This window comes from Danio aesculapii, chromosome 4 (genome assembly GCF_903798145.1).
Source record: "Danio aesculapii chromosome 4, fDanAes4.1, whole genome shotgun sequence".
NCBI classification, from domain to species: Eukaryota; Metazoa; Chordata; class Actinopteri; order Cypriniformes; family Danionidae; genus Danio; species Danio aesculapii.
This window is the reverse complement of record NC_079438.1, coordinates 11,339,673-11,365,528: the sequence shown is the minus strand read 5'-3', so window position 1 is coordinate 11,365,528 and position 25,856 is coordinate 11,339,673. Positions and strand designations below refer to the sequence as shown.

Here is a 25,856-nt window from a genome sequence, read left to right as displayed (position 1 = left end):
GAGGGGAAGACATGAACAATATAACCAGTCTGAAACTTTCTTGAGTGCAGCGGTAAGTTTGTTAGCAGCTTGTTCTTTGGTTTTTGCATGAGTATATACTACTGTGTCGTCTGCATACATTTGAACCTGAACATCTGAACACACTGAAGGCAAATCATTAATGTATAAACTAAACAAAATTGGTCCAAGAATTGACCCTTGTGGAACTCCAAAATTACAATTGATGAATAGTGAGTATGCGCCATTAATTCTTGTACATTGTTTCCTCGATTTTAAATATGACTCCATCCATGATAATGCATTAACAGAAAAATGAAACCTCGATAATTTAGGTAAAAGTACATTGTGATTAACATTATCAAAGGCCTTTTTAAAATCAAGAAAGACCGCACCAACAACTCCCCCCCTATCTAGACTGGATTTAATTTGTTCAATAGAGTAACAGTTTGCAGTCTCTGTTGAATGACGTGCTCTAAATCCAAACTGCATAGAATGTAAGGGAAATTTATCTAAATTTAAATGCTCTACCAGCTGATTACAAACAACCTTTTCAATTACTTTAGAGGCAATTGGTAAAATACTGATAGGCCTATATTTAACAAGATTAGCAGGATCACCAGTCTTAAATATGGGTGTTATTACTGCTGACTTCCAAGCACTTGGGACAAAAGATTGTCTTATTGATAAATTAACAAGGTGAGTTAAAGGTGTACTAAAAACATTTGCATACTTTTTAAAGAATGCTGAGTCACATTCAAAGACATCTTTGGCTCTAGAACTCCTGAGTTGACTTAAAATGTTTAGTATACAAGATTCAGATACTTCAGAAATATTAAAAACAGTAAAATCATAATTTGGTAATATAATGTCTTTACTTCTCACACTAAAATCCTTGTGCTAAATCTTGGACTGAATCTATAAAAAATGATTGAATACCCTAGCAATTTGATACTTATCTTGAATTAAACATCCCTGAGATTGTAACTCAATAGCTTTATTATTATTTTTCTTTTTTTGCACTTTATTAATATTCTATATATACTATACTAATATACTATTCCCTTTTGCATTATTTATAAGATCAATAAAAAATATTGCTTTCGCTTGTCTTAGTTCCTTTACAACTTTATTACGCAGTTCCTGAAATGTTCTTTTATCATGGGCTAATCCTGATTTAATTGATTTCTTTAGGGCATGATCCCTCTGTCTCATTAATTTCCACAATTGTTCACTTAACCAAGGTAAACTTTGCTTTTTTTTAGAGACGGTGATATTTCTACTAAATTTACTTTTGGTTTTATTAATTTCTTCCATTAAACACTCAGCTCAGATGCATTTTCTAGATTATCTGTAGATAATATCTCACTCCAATCTAATTTTTTCATTTCCTCTTCAAATTCATTTTTAAGCTTTTTCGGTATAACATTTAACACATTTCTTTTATCTTGTTGATATAAAAACCTATGCTTTGTTAATTTTCTTACCACTAATATAAGATTATGATCTGATATCCCTGTTAATAAGTTTATTGACTTTGTTAGTCTTTCTGGTTTATTACTAAAGATCAAGTCAATTTGGGTTTCAGATGATGAAGTAATTCTAGTAGGCCCCTGAATTAACTGCACTAGATCAAAACTATTTACTATTTCCTGAAGCTTTTTCCTATGTAACTTTTCAGTCCAATTAATATTAAAATCTCCAACCAAAATTAATTCTTTTTTTGGGTCGAGCTGTTTCATAAGATTTTTAAAATTATCATAAAACCCATTCTTTGATGAAGGAGGTCTATATATACCCATTACAGTAAATGACATACATTGAGATAAAACAACTGTTACAGCAATATATTCTATATCCTTTATGGAATTAAATTCTATTTCCTTACATTTAATGCCCTCCTTCACGTACATAAGCAATCCACCACCTTTTCCGAGCTGTCGATCCTTTCTGAAGACTTCATATCCCGGAACGAGATATGCAGTGTTCGGGGATAATTCGTTCAACCACGTTTCCGATAAGCAGAGTAAATCAAGATTTGAGTTCGTAAGTAACTGTTCCACTTGCTCCGTTTTTGAGACAACGCTTCCGATGTTTAAATGTCCAACAAGTAATCCTTTAGGCTTTGAGCACGGATCCCATAGTAGTCTCTCGTGGTTTGCAGTTTTGAATGGTCGAAAATCCTTAATTTCATTGTACGCCCGTAGTTTGATGTTGAACTGTAGTGTTTTAAATCCAAAAGGTTGTGCGTCGTTTTTGTTAAAATTATTGTTAGGTCCCGGATTTTGATGGACATAGCTCGCCAAAAGAAGCATGATGGCTAAGTAGCTGATTGTTCTCCGAAATAGATGAGATGGTTTTCTTCTCTCTATCGATCGCAAATGTTTTGTTGAAGGAGCCACTTTCCCCTCATTTAACATCACGGAGAAACAGGTAAATTGACTTCTTAGACCAAAGGTTGTAACAGCTGCTTGCGTGCCTGTCCACCGCTGATTTGTGTTTGTTTCCCAGCAGCAGCGTGTTGATAGAAGTAAAATTACCATAATATAACCAGTGATAACACTTTTCTGTATCACATCGCCAACATTTCGACCCTGACTGAATCTAAATAAAAGATCAAATAGATCATTTTTTTGTTTAAAACCGGCCGCGTTTGTACCTGCAGCTCCTGCCCTGCCGCCATACGTCGCCGCCATTGTCTGTAGGTGCAGTCACGATGCAGCAGCAAGGAGAATATCCTGAGAGCAAGTGGGTGACCGATTGGCCATTTTCACTTTTTGCACTCTTTGCAACTTCTGCATGGGGCGGGAGGTAAAGATGAATATCCTTCAGCTAAGGATTATAGTCATAAAGAAATATTCTACGGAAAGTTCAAATTGACAGCTTTCCTGAGGACATCAATGCTCTAGTCGCCGGTAAGCCAGCACCATGCTCTAGTCGCCTCATAACATTAGCACCTGAAAATGATAGTACAGTTGGACTCACCCGAGTCGGTGGGAGACTACGCCACAGTCTTCAGTTAGATGCAGATGCTGTCCACCCAATTGTTTTAGATCCATCTTACAAAATTACCCAACTTCTTATTCAGGAAACAGACATAAAGCTTCATCATCCTAGTGCGGAACAGGTCTTTGCAGAGATGCACCGTAAATATTGTATTTTACGTGGCAGAGAGGTGGTGAGCTGAACCAACAGTGCCTCAGATGGTTGATTTACCTACCTCTTCTCCAAAGGAATGTACTGTTTTGGCCCCTTTACTGTTAAATTATGCAGACGAAGTGAAAAACATTTTGTTCAAATACTTATACTGATGATACGGACTCATTTCTGATGGCACTAAGGTGCTTCATATCCTGGCAAGGGAAACCTTTAAAGCTATTATCAGATCAAGGCACAAACTTTAAAGGGGGAAAAAGGGAACTCCAACAGTCATTCACATCCCTGTGTCCCACCCTGCAGAAAGAGCTTGCCAAAAAACAGATTCAACTTCGATTCAATCCTCCCGGTAGTCCCCATTTTGGAGGAGAATGGGAATGTGAGATTAGATCTGTCAAATCTGTCCTGTATGCCACCATACAAGGACAAAGCATGGAAGAGGAAGTCTTGAACACTGTTTTCACTGAAATAGAATGAATTCTGAATTCAAAACCTCTGGGATATGTGTCAACAGACATTGCTGACCCCAACCCGGTGACTCCAAATCTTTTTCTCATGGTGCGGCTAGACCCTTCACTCCCGCAAACAGTTTACCATGAAACAGAGCTCTTAAGCCGCCGAAGGTGGAGACACTCACAAGTGCTCGCGGATCAGTTCTGGATGCACTTCACAAAGCACTACCTGACCAACCTACAAACTCAATGTAAATGACAGAGATAAAGAGACCAAGTGCAGTCAGACATGATTATGGACCCACAGTTATCTAGAGCTTACTAATGTTTTCCCCAGTGCGAATGGACGAATCAGAAATGCTGAGGTCAGAATTAGGGACAGAATATCAATGTCAGACCTGTAGCACCCCTCATGGACAGCATATTTGACTGTGCAAATTTTTTTTTTTTTTTGGGGGGGGTTGGTCTGGGGGGGGGGGGGGGGGGGGGGGGGGGTTTGGTTGTTGCAAAGTGTTACTTAAGTGTATACTTAAGGACTGTAGACTGTTGCTGCCCTCTTTTGGAAATACAGAGTATGGTTTGAATGTTCTAGAAAGTATGTCATAAGTGTGTCAGTTGGTAATAGTCTGTAGACTATGGAGCACATTAGAGATGTCCTCCTTCCTAGTGGTGTTGTTTAATTGTGTGCATGCATCTAAATGTAAGTTTCTCTGTTTCTTGATCATATTTATCATGTTGTTTAAGGGTTATCACCATAAGATGTTTAGTTTAATTACTTTGTACTGTAAAGTCAGCTAGTTTATATCACCTATTTGCATGATTAACATCTGTTTTATAGTTTATTCTTATTGTTTGTATCAAGCAGAAGTATATTTGTTTTCCATTGAGTTTAATTAAATGTTATTAAATGATTTGATGAGGTTGCCATATATGGTAAGAAATGCATAGTCATGCTACCGCACGTGCAATACTGGGGTGCATTTCCGAATACTATCGTTAGCCAACTAAGGTCAAAAGTTGCGTTGTTACAAACATAGTTTGTTCATTTGGCGTTTCCCAAATCTGTCGTTTCAATGAACATTCGCAAGCTGCGTTGCAAACGTCTATGCTTGTAACTACATCTCTGGAGCTGTAGTTAGAAACATAGTTCCTGGCTGTGTTCTATTCCCAGTCCACCCTATGCCCGTTTAGAACATTCTAACATTTAAACTTGGAATTATTATTTTTTTAAAGCAATAAAGTTATCTCTCTTGGGTATAATTTGCTTTCAAAGTATTTTTACAGTTCAGTTTTAGCGATCTTCATGTTAACAATTGTGCTGCCTTCTCAGTGCATTTTGAAAACATTGATGTCATTTTAAACACAGTTGTGGCTCATGACGAAAGCTATACTTGACCTATTATTTAAAAACGGAATTTATGTTACGTCTCCAAACCTTGTGAAAACAAAAAACATAGCATACGTTAATGCTTTTAATTTATAATAGGTTATTTATTAAGAAATGTATCTGTGGCCTACTCTATATGACATGGACCTGTTGCTTAGAACATTTCTGCAGTGGTTTGCATGTGTCAAATTGTAAAAGTAGACTTAAAAAAAACAAAAAAAGAAAACAATATCCTACTTAATAATAATAATAATAATCGTCATTATAATCATCATCATCATCATAATTAATATTGTTATTGAAGTAGTTTTTAATTTCCTATTAAACAATAAATATTAAATTTCATTTTTTAATAAATAACCTTATTGGTTAACTTTATTTATATGATTTATATATGACATTAGAATATGTGTTAGCTTTTGTAAGTGGTTTTATGTTATTGCCCCTATATGTGCCATATACATATATTTCAATTATTATATAGAAAACGAGTGCATGTTTTTACCAAAACTAATATTGGTGTAAAACAATATAATTTGCACAAAGAAATTATGGTGTTCTTTTTTAAATAAGTTGTTACCACCCCGTTTAGAGCATCATTATGGGTGTTTTAACGGTTTAACTAACCTGGTTCAAGCGATGGATCTGCGACAGAGAAACTACAAGTTTTGGTAAACACTCGTCACTACATCGTGCTTTTCCCAAACTATGCATCATACTATGATAGTTCAGCCGTGAGTTACATCGTTGTTTGGGAAACGCACCCATCTGTGACATCATTATTGCATGCGGGTACGATCCCTGGTCTCACCAAATTTGAGAAACTGATGAATAAGCTATAGAAAGTGAAGAATAGTCCTTCTGGATATCTTTAATGTCTTTTTAACTATTGTTACTGTTCATTTAAACTATTGTTTATTGCATTTGTATACTGTGGGTTAATATTAATTTCTTTGTTTCTACTTGTTTATACAACCACACACACCCCAACACCCATATGTCTGCTTATAATAATAGAAATAAACCCATGTGAGACAATAAGCATCTTTGTGACGTTTTGACCAGACGTACCACAATGATTAATTCAACTTTAACCTCGTTCATCTCCTGAGACAGATAAAACATGCCCAAGACTGTGATAAAAGTTTAAAAGCTTCCAGTCCACAATTACTTTTTATATTGAAAATAAGTCATTTTGTGTCTTTTTTACCAAATCAGTGACATCATTTATTAATTTAGCAATTAAAGAGTTAAAATCCTGTAATTTTCTAAACATGTATATGCTCCACCTACTTGAGTTTGTCCAGTGTGTAGTTTGGATCCTCCAGTTGTTCAGAGAGCAGCTTGACTCCTGAATCTCCTGGATGATTGTAGCTCAGATCCAGCTCTCTCAGGTGTGAGGGGTTTAAAGTCAGAGCTAAATACAGAAAACCACAGCCTTCCTCTGTCACCATACAGCCAGACAATCTACAGACACACACAAACAGTCCACGTCACATTAGTTTGACAGACGTCCCGAACACACAGTCAACTGTGCAGAAGCTGTTAGTTTCTCAAGTTTCAGTCACAAATGGAAAAGTGGTAACACTTTACTTGAAAGGGTGCTCATAAGACTGTCGTGATACCTTTATAATCATGCTGTGATATGTCATGAATATGGAGGAGATGTTATGAATGCTTAAGACAATTGTCATTAAGTGTCAGTAGCTTAGTTATGCGATTATAAATGCAGAGATGACCAAGGCAACATAACTTCCTAAATCTGCCATAAACATGACTGTCAAGAGGCCATTAGAACAGTAGTGTCATTTTACAGTGGACAAAAAAACAATTTGCCATTAAAATTGTTAGCATGCTGTCAAATAAATGTATAACAGCATCATGAATTTTTAATGACATTCACATACATTTTAATGACGCTGTTATAAAATTCATGACACAATAATAATGTCCACTTGACAATCATGTTTATTACAGATTTATGCAGTTATGTTCACTACTTGGTAATATCAATACACAGACATGTTTATGATGTATTTGTTTATATCAAGTTGTCATGAAGTCAAACATCTCATTCGAAATGAGCTAATCACACTTAGGGCTCTATTTTGACAATCTAGGCGTAAAGTCCACAGCGCATAGCGCAAAAGCATTAAGGGTGTGTTTGAATCCACTTTTGCTATTTTAAGGATGGAAAAATATGCTCTGCACCGTGGCGCATGGTCTAACAGGGTTGAGCTTATTCTCTTAATGAGTTATAGGTGTGTTTTGAGAATAAACCAATTAGAGTCTCATCTCCTATTCCCTTTAAGAGTCAGTTGCGTCGCGCCATGATGCATTTGCTATTACCTAGAGGACTTTGTAAGTGGGAAAACTAAAAACTTCACTAGCGAGAAAACAGTTAAACAGCATCTGCAGTGGGAGGATAAAGAATGAGCTTCCTCCAATCGGCCTTTACTTTCACTTTCTCTCTTTCATGGATAAGGAAATGGTGTTGTACGCACAGACATCCATTAGCCTACATAATTAATTTCATTTGTTAAGCGCAAATATTTGTTTCAGAACTATATCTAAATTCAGTTCTAATTTTCAGTAAATGAATAAATAAACGATAATAATGAAGTGTGGTCAAAAAACTGAGTTATATCTAAATACACATGCTGTGCCCCATATGGTCCAAAACCTGACAGGTGGGCAAATCTAAGCTTGTTTTTTAATAAAACAAATATAAATATACATTAATTCATTCATTTTCTTTTTGGCTTAGTCCCTTTATTAATCTGGGGTCGCCACAGCATAATGAACTAGCAACTTATCCAGCATATGTTTTATGCAGCGGATGCCCTTCCAGCTGCAACCCATCACTGGGAAACCGATACACACTCATACACAATGGACAATTTAACCTACCCAATTCACCTGTACTGCATGTCTTTGGACTGTGGGGGAAACCGGAGCACCCGGGGGAAATCCACGCGAATGCAGGGAGAACATGCAAACTCCACACAGAAACGCCAACTGACCCAGCCAAGGCTCGAACCAGCGACCTTCTTGACCTTCTATGAGGCGACAGCATTACCTACTGCTTCTCCTGGGAGCTGTTTCAATCTGACCAAACAAACTCAAAAATAACTTCATTTTGGTAGGATTATGTTCAAACTTACACTTCAGTTCCTTGTTTGGTTTAGTTTGAAGTGAGAGCATCAAAACAGCTAATTTTAGACATGCTTTAAAATCCCAAAGAACATAAATCAAAATAATAATGTTATGAGCAGAAATTCCACAAACACTTTAGAGCAATATTATATCTGGTAAATACAGGTGCCCTTTAAACAAAGAGTTTTCTCATGGTTGACTTCACTTCACAATTGAAATATGAAATATCCACTTGTGCTGGGGTACTCGAACTTGGACTCGGACTCGAGTCCAGTTTTGATTGTACTCGGACTTGACTCGGACTTGGACATTTTGGACTCTGAAAATATCACGAGTCCAGTCGAGTCCACATCATTCACAACACAAATAAAGAGATAAAACATTAATAAATAACAGCATGAAACTATAACAAGAATTTAGCAAACTCTCTGGCTGCCAGCATTTATTTCTGCCACCGCACCGGCAGGCAGCTGTAAAACATCTGTACCTTAAACCTGTAACCAGAAATAGCCATATCACACAATTCGTGGCTAGGTCTAGGACAATAATGTCTTCAAAATCAGCAATAATTTGTCTTATACCAACATGTTGAAAGAAAACAAAGAAAGGTAAGAGCTTGTTTGAATTGTATATTCATATTCCAGGGATGATGTTTATACATACTAAAGATATTGTTTTATTGTTTATATTGGTGTCAATATATCCGCAAAGAACTGACGGATTCAAAGTTTTGCGCTTTGGCTCTGAGCCAGAGAAAGATGCGTTCAGTGCTTGACTTAGGCCATGGCTTCTCAAATCCTGACTCCGTAATATTCAGTTTTACTGTGTGACTCTTGTAATGACATCCCGCTATCATCCCGTTTCCTTTTCTAATACTTCCCCCTTATGTTTAATCTTTCTATGAAAAGTGACATTACCGTCAGCACAGACGATCTCAAAAGTGATAGAACTGCAAGAGCTGTTCAAGAGAATTGTGCTTTCGCTTTATTTTTGACTTGAAAGCACGTTAATATAAATATAAAAACGTCTGCCTTCACTTTTTTTTCGTTAAAGCTGTGCGTCGATCATCGCAACTTCTGAATCAGTGTAGCCTGCATGCTGACTGACGGACGTGTTCCTTATAATAAACTCATCCCCGATTCCAGATCAGCTTCTGATTTTGGGGGGTAGAGTTAGGAAAGTATAAAGAGTAAACTTACAGTATAAAAGTGTAAACTTACAGTAATTAAATGATGGATTAGCTAAAATGTTGTAATAATGATCTTGCTTGTAGTTGCATATTAAGTCAATATAAGCACAAATGGATTTAATGTAGAGTTAAATTTAAATCCAGTCAACAATCAGAATGGATAATCGCTGGACTTAGTCCACAAATTCAAGCAATATTATACTTTTATTAAAGAGAGAATAAGGTTTGTGTAAATATTAATATTCAGGTAATATTATGATGAGAGACATTGGAGAGATTGAGTTTTCCTGTGTCCACAGTGTGAGTCTTCTGTGTGAGAATAAACATTTACTGATTGTGAGTGGCAGTGTATCTGCCCTACATGTTGGATATGCAAGAGAGAATCTGATAATGACAAATTTCTGAAAATTTGAAAATAGTCTATTTATATGTAGTCAATGACAAAGTGCAAGAATATGAGTATAGCATAATTAATCATCTCATAGTTTCATTTAGAAATTATTCAGAATTATGCATAGTTGTATGATGATGTCATCACGGTCTTTTGTACTGAGGACCAGGACCATGACCTATCCTCAAAAGCCTCCCACCCTCCATTTATTTATAATATTTTTAAATAAATATATTAAAAATATTTAAATAAATAAAAGTATTATTATTATACAATTAATATTCTAAATAAATAACAGAAAATTGTCCTAAATGTAACTGATGAACTAAATTGACTGTAGTGTATGAGTGTGTATCGATGGTTCCAAGTATTGGGTTGCAGCTGGAAAGGTACCCGCTGTGTAAAACATATGCTGGATAAGTTGGCGGTTCATTCTGCTGTGGCGACCCCTGATTAAAAAAGGGACTGAGTCGAAAAGAAAATGAATGAATGAGAATTATCTGTTGTCTTTTTAGACCTGAATCGTGAACTGTTTTAGGCCTAATCTTACCTCCCTGACTCTTCATCCCTCCTTTCTGCATCATAGCATGGTTAGACAAAATAAGATCATCCTCATATTGTTTTAATTTTTGTTTTGTCCACTTGCAAAACTCAGTTTTCTGACACTTCAGCATGAAAGGCCGTTACGCAGGTTTCACAATGCATGAGCGCTGCGGATTTTTTCAACGTGTCCCACAGTTGCAAAAACTTCTAAGTATTTTGAATGTACAATTGCTTTATTTAAAGGAAAGAATGTCCAAGACAAAGCTAACAAGTTTCTTATGAGTATAAGTACACTAGCAGTGTAATGTACTAGAATTCACCCAAAATCTTGCCTAGAGCTCCAAATTGGTTAGGGCCGGTCCTAATCATGATCAAGCTGGATAATCGCCAACTCAAATCAGTGACCTTCTTGCTGTGAGGTGATTGTGCTACCCACTGCGCCACCGTGCTGCCTGTGATGCATCTTATCAATGTTTATTAAAAACAAGTTATGTAATGTCAATTGTTTCATACCTTTGACCTTAATAAAAATACAGATTTGGACCTTTTAATATAGACATTGAGAACCCCTGTTTAGGCTATCACTAACAGGCGGACCCAGATCATCAGCCTAGAAATCTGCGCTGGATTGTTTTTTTAGTCTTATTCCCGCTGGGTTTTATTTCACACTCAATCGCCCCCGTTATTTATTCACTCTTTGTTTATTTAGAACAAATTTCTTTTGACTGTTTATTCCCTGTTAAGACAAGAGCGAAGCCGAATGGTCTTTTATGTTCTGAGCAGACCTGAGTCAGTCAGCATGAATATGGCTTCTTTCACTGGGGCTGATAACAGAGTTCTCTGGAATTAATGTTAATAAAAATGCATTGTTGCCTTGGTAATGTAAGCGTAATTTAAACAGAAGAAATGTGAGAAAGTGGCATGAGAATAATGTCAAACGTATGAGTTTTGTAAAATAATAAAAGTTCTACATATATTCTTCTATTTTCATTTTATTTTTGAAGCAAGCTAACAAAAAATACAAGCCATTTTTAAAAAATGTATCAAAAGTTTAAAATACTAATTTAACAGTTTAATTGTTGATAGAAAATTTTATTTGATTTATTATTATTGTTATCATTTTTTTATTATTTTCAATTTTTTTTAACTTAGGTGGCACCATGGCTCAGTGCTTAGCACTGTTGCCTCACAGCAAGAAGGTCACTGCTTCGAGTCCCGACATGTTCTCCCTGTGTTGGTGTGGGTTTCCTCTGGGGGCTCCGGTTTCCCACACAGTCCAAACACATGCACTATAGGGAAATTGAATTTACTAAAATGGCCAAGTTTTGTGAGTGTGTGTGTGAATGAGAGTGAATGGGTTGTGGATGGAAGGGCATCCGCTGCGTAAAACATATGCTGGACTAACTGGCGGTTCATTCCCCTGTGGCGACCCCTGATAAATAAGGGACTAAGCCAAAAGAAAGTTAATGAGTGAGTTTTATTACTGTCTGGACTCGGCCGGACTCAACTCAGACCCCTTTTGGACTCTGACTTTTACTTGACTGGTTAAGGACTTGGTCTTGACTTGGACTCAACAAAGGTGGACTCAACCCCAACTCTAATATCCACACTGAATAAACATTTAAAAAAAAATTATATGATATATATCATCCTTTGTGGCATTGCACAATGTGAAAATATTTTGTTGCAGCATTTTATGGAAACACACACATATATATATATATATATATATATATATATATATATATATATATATATATATATATATATATATATATATATTGCATTAGTGTCTCCAATTTGCAGTGTGCAATGTAATAATACATTCCCCAATGTAATAATACATTTTAAAAATACTTATAAATCAATCAATAAGGTAATTGAACTCATTTACCTCAGTGTCTTCAGTTTACAGTTTGGACTCTTCAGTCCATCAGAGAGAAGCTTTACTCCTGAATCCTGCAGGTCATTGTTACTCAGGTCCAGCTCTCTCAGTACACAGTTTGAGGATTGTAGAGCTGAAGACAACCTCTCACAGGACCGAACAGTGAGATTACAGCATTGTAGCCTGTGAGGAAAACAAGAAACAACGATTTTGTGTTTATTTAGCCGGGGTAATCCAGAGCAAAGACAAAAACACTTGAATGGTGTGTTTTAGTTTGAGCAAAGGTAACAATCACTGTATGTACTGAATTTAAGAGAGAATCTAAGGCTGTTAAATAAACATAAAAATATTATTTAGCTAAAAATTCACATTTTTGTGGAATAATTAATCATTAGTTTTTATTATTAAAAACTTAAGATCAACATTTTCATTTCTTTTTTTCAAGCTAATGTAACAGATTAATGCGATCACACTGCACAATTTTGAAATGCACATCATCTATATTTAATCACTTAAATGTGGTAAAAGAAAGGAGAGATTATATTATTGTACTGTGTAAAAAAAGAATCAAAGTATTGAAAAGAATGTCTGAAAATGGAGTAAACATAAAGAGAACAGATATTGTCTCCAGCAGGAGATCAGTAATACATATTTGATATGAAAACAAATAGTCTGTGCTGTTTCTGCATTGCATGCATATGACTCATGGATTAAGGATGTGTTGCAAATCGATGTGTGAACTGGGCATAAATGTATAGAGAAAACTCTTACAGTGCTCTTCTGGTGTTTTTGACCACTGGTATCAGTCTAATCAGTGATTCATCAGATCTTCTGTATTTCTGCAGTTCAAACTTCTCTTGAGTTTCTTCTGACATCAGGAGCACAAACACCAGACCCGACCACTGAGCAGAGGACAGATCCTGTGCTGTAAGATTTCCAGAGCTCAGACTCTTCTGGAGTTCCTCCACAAAGTCATCATTCAGTTCATTCAGACAGTAGAAGAGGTTGATGGTCCTCTCTGCTGATTTCTCCTTCTCTATTTTCTTTTTGATATAATCAGTCGTGTCTTTGATGTTCTCAGTTTCGAACTTCAGTCCTGGCAGGAGTTCCTTCAGGTCACTTTGATTAGACTCCAGAGAGAGACCCAGCAGGAACCGGAGGAAAAGATCCAGGTGTCCGTTCTTGCTTTGTAAAGTCTTCTCAACTGCAGCCTCATGAAGTTTACACAGGGTCTTTTTAGAGAATTTCCATGTCAGTTCCTTTTTCCTGGAATCAAGAAATAGATTTGCTCTCTTGTCTTTGTAAGTGAAAAACACATAGAGAGCAGCAATAAACTCCTGAACGCTGAGATGTACAAAACTGTAAACCTGTTCCCCTGAAACTGGGCTTTCCTCCTGAAACATTCGAGTACATAATCCAGAGAACAAAGACCCTTCCTTAACATCTAGTCCACACTTCTCCAGATCTGTTTTGTAGAAAATCAGTTGTCCTTCCTCCAGCTGTTTAAAGGCCAGTTCCCCAAGCTTCAGAACAATGTGATTAAAAGACCTGGCATTGGCTTCAGGTTCAGAATCATTGCTGTATTTTTCTTTCATCTGTTGCTTTTGAGACAGTAAGAAGTTGATGTACATCTCTGTGAGAGTTGTGGGTGTTTTTTCATTGCTCTCTTGACCCAGCAGAGGCTGAAGAACAGTGAGAGAGATCCAGCAGAAGACGGGGATGTGGCACATGATGTACAGACTCCTGGATTTCTTGATGTGGCCAATGATGTTTCCAGCAATCTCAGGACTGCTGTTTTTGATGAAGTACTGCTCCTTCTGCTCATCATTGAATCCTCGCACCTCAGTCATCTGATCAATGTAGTTTCGGGGAATCAAACTGGCTGCTGCTGGTCTGGATGTGATCCAGACGAGGGAAGAGGGCACCAGCTGTCTCTTTAAGAGATTTGTTACTATCTCACTCACTGTCATTTCCTTATCAACATCTGTAATTCCATCCACCTCTTTAAAGGTAAATTCAAAGCGGTATTCATCCAGTCCATCAAAGATGAACATGACCTTACCTTGTTTTTCAGGAAGAGAGCTCAATCCTCCAGGTCTACTAAAAAAGTACTTGTTAAGCAGACCTATGAGACTGTACTTTTCTTTTTTAATCAGATTCAGTCTACGGAACGGCAGTGGAAATATGAAAACTATTTCCTGATTGTCTTTACCCTCAACCCAGTCAAGGATGAATTTGTTGACCGATACTGTTTTTCCCACTCCTGCGATCCCCAGTGTCAGGACTCTTCTGTTTTGTCGACCTGTGTCAGGCTGAATTTTAAACATGTCATTACACTTGAGTGGTTTTTCCTTGGCTGTGTGTTGGTTGTGTTTCGACTCTATCTGTATCACCTCATGGTCACTCTCTCTTCCTCCAGTCTCGTTCTCCACCACATATAGATCAGTGTAAATATCATCCAGGTACTTCTGATGACCCATTTCTGAATTACCAATTAATATCTGCTGATATTCCATCATTAATTTGTCCTTTAGTTCACGGCTGGTGTTTGTGTAATCAAGAGGAGGAGATTTACAGTTCTCTGAAGCTGCACCTTTACAAGAGAGATGAAAAAGTTTTTTTTAATCAAAGTAAACATAAATATTTCCTGTACTTCCCATTAGAAAAAACTATTGCACATATAAACAAATAACATATTCAGATGAATGAAGACAACAATATATTTATATACAGCATGTGCAGACACTCAGGTTCCTGAAGCCCAAAAATATAGTTAATGTGAAATGCAGGCACCTATTTATATGCATTATCATTTTGATTAAGAACAGACAAGTGGAGATATATCCAGCTTCAGAACCGCAGAACCACACACGTTTCAGGCACACACAATCTAGCACACACGGTTTAGGCAAACCATATATGGTAACTAACTAACTCCTTAGCATTATCGCCACCTATTGAATTTCACAAATATGATTTCCCATTTCAGTCATTATTATTATATCGTAATGATCATTTTAACATCTCTGCAGTTTCTGAACTCACATTATGTAAATAAAAACAATTGGTTAAAGACACTTATGACTTTATTCACGTGTCCACATACACGAAGAAAACATAATAGACCGTCTAAATTGTAGGATTAAGTGTAATAAACTAATTTTAGGATTTTAATATTATCATACTTGGTTAAAATAAGTTTGTTGTAAAATATAAAAAGCAAACAATAATGTGTCACATTAAAATGAATTACTATAGTTAATCATTTAAACAATGTATAATATAGTAACTGATTATCTGATTATAAACTATCTTTTTACTAAACTGTTACAGCTGTTATATATATATATATATATATATATATATATATATATATATATATATATATATATATATACTTATTATTATTTTTAAAATTAATTATTAATAGTTAATTTGTTTCTATTGCTAAATTTTGGTTTAAAAACAACATTTTGCCTACTATAAATTACTACAGTACTTATTGTCGGAAATCATTAATTAATAAGTTATTAGAAAATTAAGCAATACACACCATTACATCACTTGAGTAAAATATTAACATAGTGTTACACAATTATTACATGTAAAAAGATTTGTATTACATATAATATGTATTATTGCCTGTATTAACTTGCTATTATTTCCATCATTATAAATGAATCAATTATGTAAATTAAACCTGTCCGATTTAGATCTTTCAGCAAGGCCAGCAAATGAGTATCTGCTATATTGACTCTGTCAGACAATAATGACTGATCTTCTATGATGACTGATAGAAAACTGTTCAGTCTATTATAATTGAATGGCGATCGGAAACAACCTTCCCCCCATTCGCCCGTCTCGATCGCAATATTTGTGAAATAAAGTAAACACTATTGTTTATTGTGTACAATATTGATTAACCACATATATCAAAATATATCGATGAAGATGTCCAAGAAGACGTTAATAACATTAACATCCGCCGTAACCATAAATGGCTTTGCCTAGATTGTGTGTGCCAGATTGTGTGTGCCTAAATCGTGTGTGGTTCTGTGGGCCTGCAGCTGGATATTATTGGACAAGTGCACAGATAGGGCTCAACCTTTCTTTTGGATAAAAAGTGCCTCTCAATAATGAACGAATGTGCCCCCTGGTCTTCAGTTTGTGAACTGCATCCCCCCCATGTATAACGATAGAAAAGAGATGATAGTGAGATTAGTTTAAACCTAAAAGCTCACAAAATTAATAAATGATCTATCTCTACTTACAAACTTACTTTTCACCCAAATCTCACATTTTTTCTGTTTGTGAAAGAAGAGTTTAAATTATTTTTTTTTTTTCATTAAATGTTCATTTAATTCAAATAAATGTTGTGAGGAGTGAGACTATTCAACAGACCAAAAAAATACATTTTGATCAACATAACATTAGCGATAGATAATGTAGTAAACAGCAGAAATTGCACATAATCATTGCACACAACTGCACAGATCATCAGATGCATAGATCTACAAAAGCATTTGCAACATTTTCATAATGAGAAGCTGCTTTTCTGATGTGCACAACTGACACAATGATGTGAAGATTAAACAGGGAGTTTTAAGAATTTCAGTTCTGATCTGAGAAATGGACCAAAGTGACTGAGAAAAACTGTAACAGAATTAATGTTTATTCATTCAATAAAATAACCACAATACCCTGGGGGAAAAAAACACTGAAATAACAGGTTATGTATGAGAGCTATTCTTTAAAGAGATTAAATCAGCTTTAGCCTAATGCAAAAAAAGTTTGCAGTCATATATATATTTATATAAATCAATATTTTTGGACAGAATTCAGTGTAAAATGTAATCATTTATAAAGATATACAGACCTACAGAATTATTTTAGAGTAACATGACTGGCAGCTGTTGTTTTTGTTCTAACAGCCCTAAAACTACATGATTAACACTGTGAGTTTGAGTCAGGATGATGATACATGAGATACCTTTTTGAGCAATGTTGTGAGGCTAAATTACAGAGTGTGATGCTGCGTGGCTACTTTCATAAAATTGGCAACAAACATTTTACATAAAAATTGTAAATGTAAGTTAGTTTATATTAATGTATCAATAGGATGTGTGGTCTAGATACCTGCCTTTCTCACTCACTATCCTTAAACTTAGTTCCTGATTTATACGGGGTCGCCACAGTGGAATGAACCACCAATTATTCCAGCATATGTTTTACACAGTGGATACACTTCCAGCTGCAACTCAGTTCTGGGAAACACCCATACACACTCACATTCTCTCTCTCACACACATACACACACACACACACTTAGACACTACTGCCAGTTTAGTTACCTATTATTCACCAACACCGCATGTCTTTGGACTGTGGTTGAAACGGATAGTTTTTACTTTTTTACTTTTGTACATTTTTGAGGCCGAACTTCATTAATTTTACTTGAGTACAAAGGTGTAGTCAGTACTTCTACTTTTACCAAAGTTGTTTTAAACATGAGTACTGTACCTCTACTTAAGTAAAGGATGTGTGTACTTTTGCCATCTCTGCCCTGGTTTAGAAGCTGTGCAATAAATGTTATAACATTACATTTGACTGAAAAACCATTGCTAGGACAGGGTTTTAATATGAAAGATTTGATCAAATAGAATAGAAAATAGGTTGAACTGATAAAACATGAGTCAAATGATTACATTTGTAAAGTTTGACAGGGAATTAAACAATACCTTGCTTCTGTGTATTCTCCAGCTCTTCAGCCAACTGATTCTGGTTTATTTTCCTCAGGATGTCCACTGTGATCTTCACAGCTCCTTCTAGTTTAAAGCATGACAATATCTTATCCACTGTCTTCCGCCTGTCTGCATTCTCCATTTCAGCTTTTGAAATACATTCATGGTCATTCATTAAATGCCACTGAAAGTCCTTTAGTTCATCTTCTACCAGGCCATCCAGTGAGTTCTTGAGCAGATGTTTAACATTTGCCATGGTGCTTTACCCATTCACAGCTACACAGGACAAGAGCAACAACATCTGAATTAGTTTCACAATAAACATATGGACCTAAGAGTTTATTTATTATTTGAATAATGAAATGAACCTGTAAATATAATCTTGACATTTCAAAAAACGACATTTTAAAAATTGATTGTCACTGTTTTAAGCTGTATTTACTTACCAGGAATAATGCAGATATAGACTCTACTTAACTTGTTTCATGAGCAGACGCTCTGGAACTTTTCTTCCTATATCATCATACTGAAGTGTTTATTTAGATGTTCAACTGGTTAAACCAAAACCATTTTAGAAAACTAATAAAACCAGTTTTTCAAATGACTTCAGATGACTGATGAGATAGGTGGAGAATCACACACATTTGTCCAATATTAAAAGACTTGGCATACATATTCAATTCAATTCAATTCATGTTTATATATATATATATATATATATATATATATATATATATATATATATATATATATATATATATATATATAGCACTTTTGCAATGTAAATTGTGTTAAAGAGCCCATATTATGGTTTTTTGAAAATGCCCTTCCATGTAGTGTGTCACACAGCTCTAAGTGAAGTGAAATACCCAGCTAAGGCTTAAATCTGTAAGTGTACAGTGTTTAAAACTATTGATTTATCTATAAAAGAGTCGACTCATAGTGCTTTAAACGAGTCGTCTTGATAACGAGTCATTAGGTGTTTTGTGATGACGCGGCTACAAAACCCAAGTAGTTGCGCGCAAACCCGGGAGATTTGAAACCTGCGGCCCCGCCCACTAACAGAAAAAAAGTCACACACACACACAGAGACACACACAGATACCGGTCGAATGAAGTCACGCTGTGCAGATGGATATTATTGACAGTTCACCCAAAGATGAAACCTCAGCAATATAGCCCAGCCTTGAGCAGATCGAGTGCTTCTGGAAATTACATGCTTACAAAGAAGACTTCATCAGTTTGTTAAAGGAAGGATCAGTAAAGACTGTCAGAACATGGATCAGTGCATCATGAATCAGTTTCTACCCCCATTTCACAAGTGTAAGTACGTGCGATTAAAATTATTGCTGCGGTACTCTAGCTTGCAAATTATGTATTTAGTTGTGTTTTGTTACTTGCAACCGTGTGTACTGTATCAATTTAACTCTTTTTTCTCATATCGCGTGTAAAGCCACGTTGAAATCGCGACGCATGCCACTTTGTTTACGGATCATCAGCTGTTTCTACACACATGCAACGGTCAAGTTTCAAAATAGTTCAGCTTAGGTTCGAGGTGAGGTGTCTAAATTGCTCCCAGCAAGCTGAACTGGTGCTCTAGGCATGTGTGTCGTGTCCTCGGGGAGTAGTGTAATGTGTGTGTGTGTCTCCTCTGAGGAGGTTCGTGTGTGTGAGTGTCTCCTCTTAGGAGGTTAATGTGTGTGTGTGTCCTCTTTGAGGAGGGTAACGCTCTAGGCAAAGGATGATCACGCCGCCCTCAACCGATAGTGAAAACGAAAGGGACCCGTTAGTAAAGTGAGGACCGGGGGGTGGGGGGGTTGGGGTATTCACGGATATAACTGAGGACGCGGGTGGTAGGGGAGGTGTCGCCGCCGCCCCGTCTCTATTCTGGATGTGCCGGCCCTGTGTGTGTGTGTGAAGAGCAGGTACACTGTGATGGGCTAGGAGATCTCCTCGCCAGTTCTTGGACTTTTTGCTCAATAAAATAGTTAGTATTTTCTAGTCGATCGTCTGTATTTACATTCACCCACTGGCAGCCAAAATCCACTATGAAGCGTGTATGCACTGTGACTACTTTTATATTGTTGATTAGCTGCTGGGCATTTCACTCTGTCTCGCGCTGAAGCCTGTCAGTGTCGTCGACCAATCGCAGCAGGCTGTCATCGGTCCAATCAGCACAGATTAGTTTCGCGCTGAGGAGGGGTTTGGGAACAAATGAATCACTGAACGATTCATATGGAAGTCGCTGGGATAATTAGGTAAAAATAAATGCAGATTATAAGACCATGAAAGTGTTGTTTGACCTTGCATGCATATTAGACTGTTGTTGGAGACCCTTACAACCTAAATATGACCCTATTTCATGTATAATATGGGCTCTTTAAAACTGTCGATTCATCTATAAAAGAGTCGACTCATAGTGCTTCAAACGAGTCGTCTTGATAACGAGTCATTAGGTGTTTCGCGATGACACGGCTACGAAACACAAGCCCAGCCCTGTAGTTGCGCGCGCAAGCCCGGGAAAATCGAAACTCCCCGGCCCCGCCCACAAGCACGGTAACAACAAAAAGAGGAAGATGAGGAACTCTGTAGCAAATTCCGGTTGAATCATGTCATGTAGACGCTGTGCTCTAAAATGTGAGGGAAAAGTAGTGTTTTTTTCCCTACCTAAAGATGAGACTGTGAAGAGTCAGTGGTTGAGGTTCATTTTTGGAAAAATACCTCAGAAATATAGTCCCAACATTGTGCTGTGCTCCCGTCATTTCTCTGACGAGAGCTACACCAATCTACATGCATACAAAGCAGTATTTGCTGGACGGTTGTCGTTACAGGATGGATCAATACCAAGTTTATTCGGACCAGCATGTTCTTCCATCGAATCACAACCTGTAAGTATGATTAAAATAACTCCTCTTGTTCACTGTAACAAGGTAAATATGGATGTAGTTGTCTGTATTGTGTTTGCTTTGTGCAGCGTGTAGCCCTTTAGCTTACAGGCGAATATTTCTATTTGTTTGCTTACAATAGTCCATAAAGTACGATTAATACTGAATGTATAGAATATAGCTGAATGTAACAATACGCTTTTATACAATTGCATTGATTTTTCAATTAGTTCTGGCATTGAGCTGCTGACCGTGTACCATGGCTGTTTGTTTACCAAAGAGCAGTAGTCCAACGTTAGGTTTGCTAACATCCACATAAAACTAATTGTAGTATCTATAAGTTATATAAAACCATCGTTCCTTTGATACGATGTAATTTATGCAACAATCGTTATGTAAAAACAAGACCAGCAGCTGTATTTTTTCTGTAAATACCGCTAACATTAGTTACGTTGCTTGCAACGATGATTCCGGCTTTGTTGGAAAATGTATGCACACTAATGAAGCCTAAAACTTAAAATTGGGTGTGTGTTCGGTGATGTTTACTAAAGTACTGAGGTAAAGTTGGTTTTATATTCACACATTCATTTAATTAGAAATCTCTGTATAGTTTACCATATTACTTTGAATATTAAATTGGAATTAGCATGCAAGTAGGACTTCTAAAGGACATTAACATAATTCATTGTGAACAATGCTTTACTTTGAGAGTCATTTGCTGCTAATATGATTTCCCTATTTAGAATTTGCAAAGAATACTTTTCTTAAATAATATTATTATAGAGAATGTCAGAATATCAGAATATAAAACCAACTGTACCTCTATTACTAAATTGATATTTTAAATGAATTCTGTTTATGACCAATGTCGTTTTTATTGAATTTTTTTTTTCTTTTTTGTATAGAGTACATCACAGCAGACCATTTCAAGTGGATGTGTACGTGTTGATGTGGCTTGTCAGACTGACTCTCTGGAAACTGTGAATGTGACTACACAAACGGATGAATTAACAAAAACATCTGTCTGCACACAGCTGTCCTTAAGAACACTGAAAGATACACACGTTCGGAGTAAAGGTATATTTTTCAATAATTGTTGTTGTATTTTAATAGCATATTCTAAAGCAAACATTTGTAGCAACAAAACTTACATAATTGTGTTTTTAAGGGTCACAGGCAACCGTTACATGTGAGACTGTTGGCACAATAACCACATCCTTTGATGTACCATTTGCATCAACACCGATAAAGCCTTCTGGTGTCAGCATAACCAAAAGACCTTATCTGGAATTGGAAGAGGAGATGGAAGAGTCAGACATAGACTTTGAGACAGAACCTCATGACTCAACTTTTAAACCAGGTGACTCAACCATTTCGCAGGAATCAGAAATGTCGTAAGTAATAGCCTTTTTATTAGTTTAATATGAAAGGATTTATTTAAACTTTACAAATAATTCTTTATTTATTAGGTTTGTGGAAAGGCCCATGTATGGAGATGCAAAATACATTGTTTTTGAAACATGTTAGCAGGAGCTGTTTTGAACGTGTCCAATTTGCAAATCAAAGTGTGATACGGAGCAGCACCGCATGGGCACATATGTTGCATTCAGCCAAATTTGCCCCAAGTGTATGTACAGCAGGAAGTGGCAGAGCCAGCCCATTGTTGGAAGTACACCAGTTGGAAACATCCTCTTATCAGCAGCCACTTAATTTTACAGGAGGCTCGTTTATCCAACTACAGAAGGTAGTAAATTATTATACAAAGGAATATCTGATTTTATTATATCAATTTTTATTATTATTTATTAATACACATATGTTTTTTCTCTTGTATAGATTTTCAAGGCTGTGCACTTAAACTTGTTCGAGCATGACACATTTCGTCAACATTGCAGAAGTTTTCTGGAACCAGCAAATGTTCACATGTGGAAAAGTGAGCAGCAAAACATAATAGCACAGTTAAAAGAGGGAGGAAAGACTGCTATTGCTGGAGATATGCGTGGAGACTCACCAGGTACGTCATGCGTTTTTCGCAAGTTATTAGATCATTGTTTTGGTATATCATCACGTTGAATTGTATTTATGTTCCCACTTTTAGGTGTAGGCCATTCAGCAAAATTTGGAACCTACACCGTAATGGACATGCAGAGTAATACAATTGTGGACCTCCAGCTTGTTCAGGTGTGTAACTTAATTTAAATATATAACATTGACTAAAGATGTATTCCAATTTTTAATATAAACAAATTATAATATTGCTATGCATATTTAGAGCAATGAGGTTGGAGGTAGCTACCATATGGAGAAAGAAGGGCTGAAGAGATGTCTGGATGTACTGGAGAACAACGGGTTAGAGGTGGATTACATCATCACTGACCGTCATCCACAGATCCAGAAGTATCTCAGGGAGCGCAAGATAACCCAGTTCTATGATGTATGGCACTTCGAGAAGGGTTAGTGTTTGATATTCTAACCACATTTGAATGATCAGTGAAATAGATTTTTATTTATTGTTTTCATTATTAATTTTTCTGTTTAACAGGTTTGTTTAAGAAATTGAATAAACTGGGAAAAAACAAGGAGTGTGGATTGGTGAAGAAGTGGCAACGTAGCATCAGAAATCATATTTACTGGTGTGCCACTTCTACATCAGGACCAGAGAAGGTAGCTAAGTGGACTTCGCTAATTAACCATCTCAAAAATGTGCACACATATGACAATGCACTTTTTCCCAAGTGTGCTCATCCTCATCATAGAGCATCAAAGGACCCAAAGAAATGGTTTCAACCTGGAAGTTATTGTTAATTTATCTTTTTTATACAGTTTGTGTTTCTAACACTATTTATTAACTTAAATTAAGTTATTTCTAGAAGAGCAAGTACTATTACTTAAAGTTTCTAATAATGCAGGGTCACAGGCTCTCTACAAAGTTGAAAGAGTCATGTGCAGCAAGAGGGTGCTGAAGGATGTGGCGAAGTTCAGTCGTCATTATCAGACATCTTCAATTGAGGCTTTCCACAGGCTTTCCTTATACTACGCTTCACACCAAAAAAAATGTTGTGTTCCCGTTCATGGGAATGCTGTGCAGGTAATCAAAATATTACAACATATATCAGTTTGCCTTTTTTGTTTATTCTCTTTGTTAATTGTCTGCTTTGCTATTGTAGACTGTACCTTGCTGTGTTTCATCACAATGAAAATGCCAACCGAAAACAAGCCACAACAGCAACAGGACAAGCTATGTACAAAATGGTGTTGCCGAAATCCAAAAGAGGGCAATAGACAACACGGGCATTAAAAACAGACTTAACCTATAGTAAGTAATGAAACGGTTTTATTTTTAGAAATAAATAATTTACATGTAGTAAATATATAACAAAATTATAATGTCATTTCTAATTATAGAATATGTTGAGGAGCTACTGAAACTGGTGTTTGAAGTCATCATTATGGACCCCACTCTATTTGTGGATGAAATGAAGGCCATTCCCATTCCAAAGTCCCTTTGTGCAGAATATGACAGACCGACAAAGGAAGAAGCCATTGCCAATCACGTGTCGCGGTTCAGTCAAGAGGGGGGTCGGAAGCCAACGTACCGACCAGCCAGATCTGGAAATGCCTGCCGTATACGGGTTACAACACAGCACGAAATCACAACACGAACACTATGGCCCAAGTAGCCCTGGCACCAGCTGACTAAACTGCGGTACGCCAGGTAGCGGAACTGCCTAAAAAAAAAAAAAAAAAAAAAAAAAAAAAAGACTTTTTTTTTTATCTGTGTGACAATTTATTTTGTGAATAAAGATTATTGGAGTTACATATCTAATTCAAATGTCATCATTTACATGCTCTGTTTATCCCATATCAAAGTGGTTGTTCTAATAATGTTATTATTATTTGTGGGGTTAATCAGAATATACTTACTCCGTTGTTCTGAGCCTTAGACGCCCATAGTCACATTGGTAAATGTTGTAAATGTTCTGCAGTGTATATGGATTCAGACAGTTGGGTTCAAAGCCTGGAAGGTGTATCATGCATGTTGGTGGGTCTGGAATCTGGTTAATCCTTCTTGTAACCTATGATGGTAAGAATGGGGGAGGGGGGAGAGAAAGCAGTTTTCTGTTTTAAACAAATACTTATAATAATTCATAATAACCTAGTGTTAAAGTTTCATGCCAATCCAAACACTTCTCCAAAACAAACTGATATGATATTACATATTAATGTTTAAACATATGAATAATACGAATTATTGTGGACAAAACAATTGTATGTGACCATAAATAAAAAATTAAAAGTAAATATTTGTATTATAACAACATAAATTATTGTATTGGCATAAAACGTTAACACGATCCAAAACAGCTTGCTATGAAATAATATATTTACATATGAATAATACAGATTAACTTCAGTGGACAAATAAAATTGTATATGTGACTGAATAAAAAAAAAAAAAAAAACAGTTTTCTTTGTTAATAAATACTTGTTTAATAACTTATAATAACATAAGCATTTGTATTGGCATAAAACGTTAATGCTATCCAAAACAAGTTGCTATGATAATGTTTATAGTGGTATAAAACATTAACACCCTTAAACACGTTGCTATAAAATTTTGTACATATAAATGATACAAATTGACTGTTCAGTGGTTCAAACCTTTGTATTGGTGTTAATTACATCACATTTGGATTGTTAGTTTATAGCATTACTCACTATAGAGGTAAAGTTGGTTTTATATTCGCACATTCGTTCATTTTGCAGTCTCTATATTGTTTACCATGTTACTTTGAATATTCGATCGAAAGTAGCATGCAAGTCTGACTTCTTAATAACATTAACACTATCTAATTCACCGTGAACAATGTATTTTGATAGTCATTTGCGGCTAACATGATTTCCCTATTTAGAATTTGCCAAGACATTTCTAAAATTATAATATTAGGGAGACTGTATGAATATCCGAATATAAAACCACCTTTGCCTCTATTTCCTCACTTGAGGACGATGCACTAATTGTCAAATGCTCATGTACTGCAAAAACAATACCTGTCGTACTTCTTTGCAGCAA

At 36.1% G+C, this 25,856-nt stretch overlaps 2 protein-coding genes across 3 annotated transcripts in view; one reads left to right on the top strand and one right to left on the bottom strand.

Annotated features, from left to right (window-relative positions):
* The window catches only part of LOC130222040 (NACHT, LRR and PYD domains-containing protein 12-like), a 417,646-nt gene that overhangs the window by 56,615 nt on the left and 335,175 nt on the right, over positions 1-25,856 (top strand). The window lies entirely within an intron of this gene.
* LOC130222061 (NACHT, LRR and PYD domains-containing protein 12-like) lies at positions 12,162-18,153 on the bottom strand. The gene is made up of 3 exons (XM_056454686.1): positions 17,895-18,153; positions 12,928-14,743; positions 12,162-12,339 (listed from the first exon to the last, which is right to left on the bottom strand). Exons 1-3 carry the CDS (start codon positions 18,151-18,153, stop codon positions 12,162-12,164), a joined length of 2,253 nt encoding a protein of 750 aa, XP_056310661.1.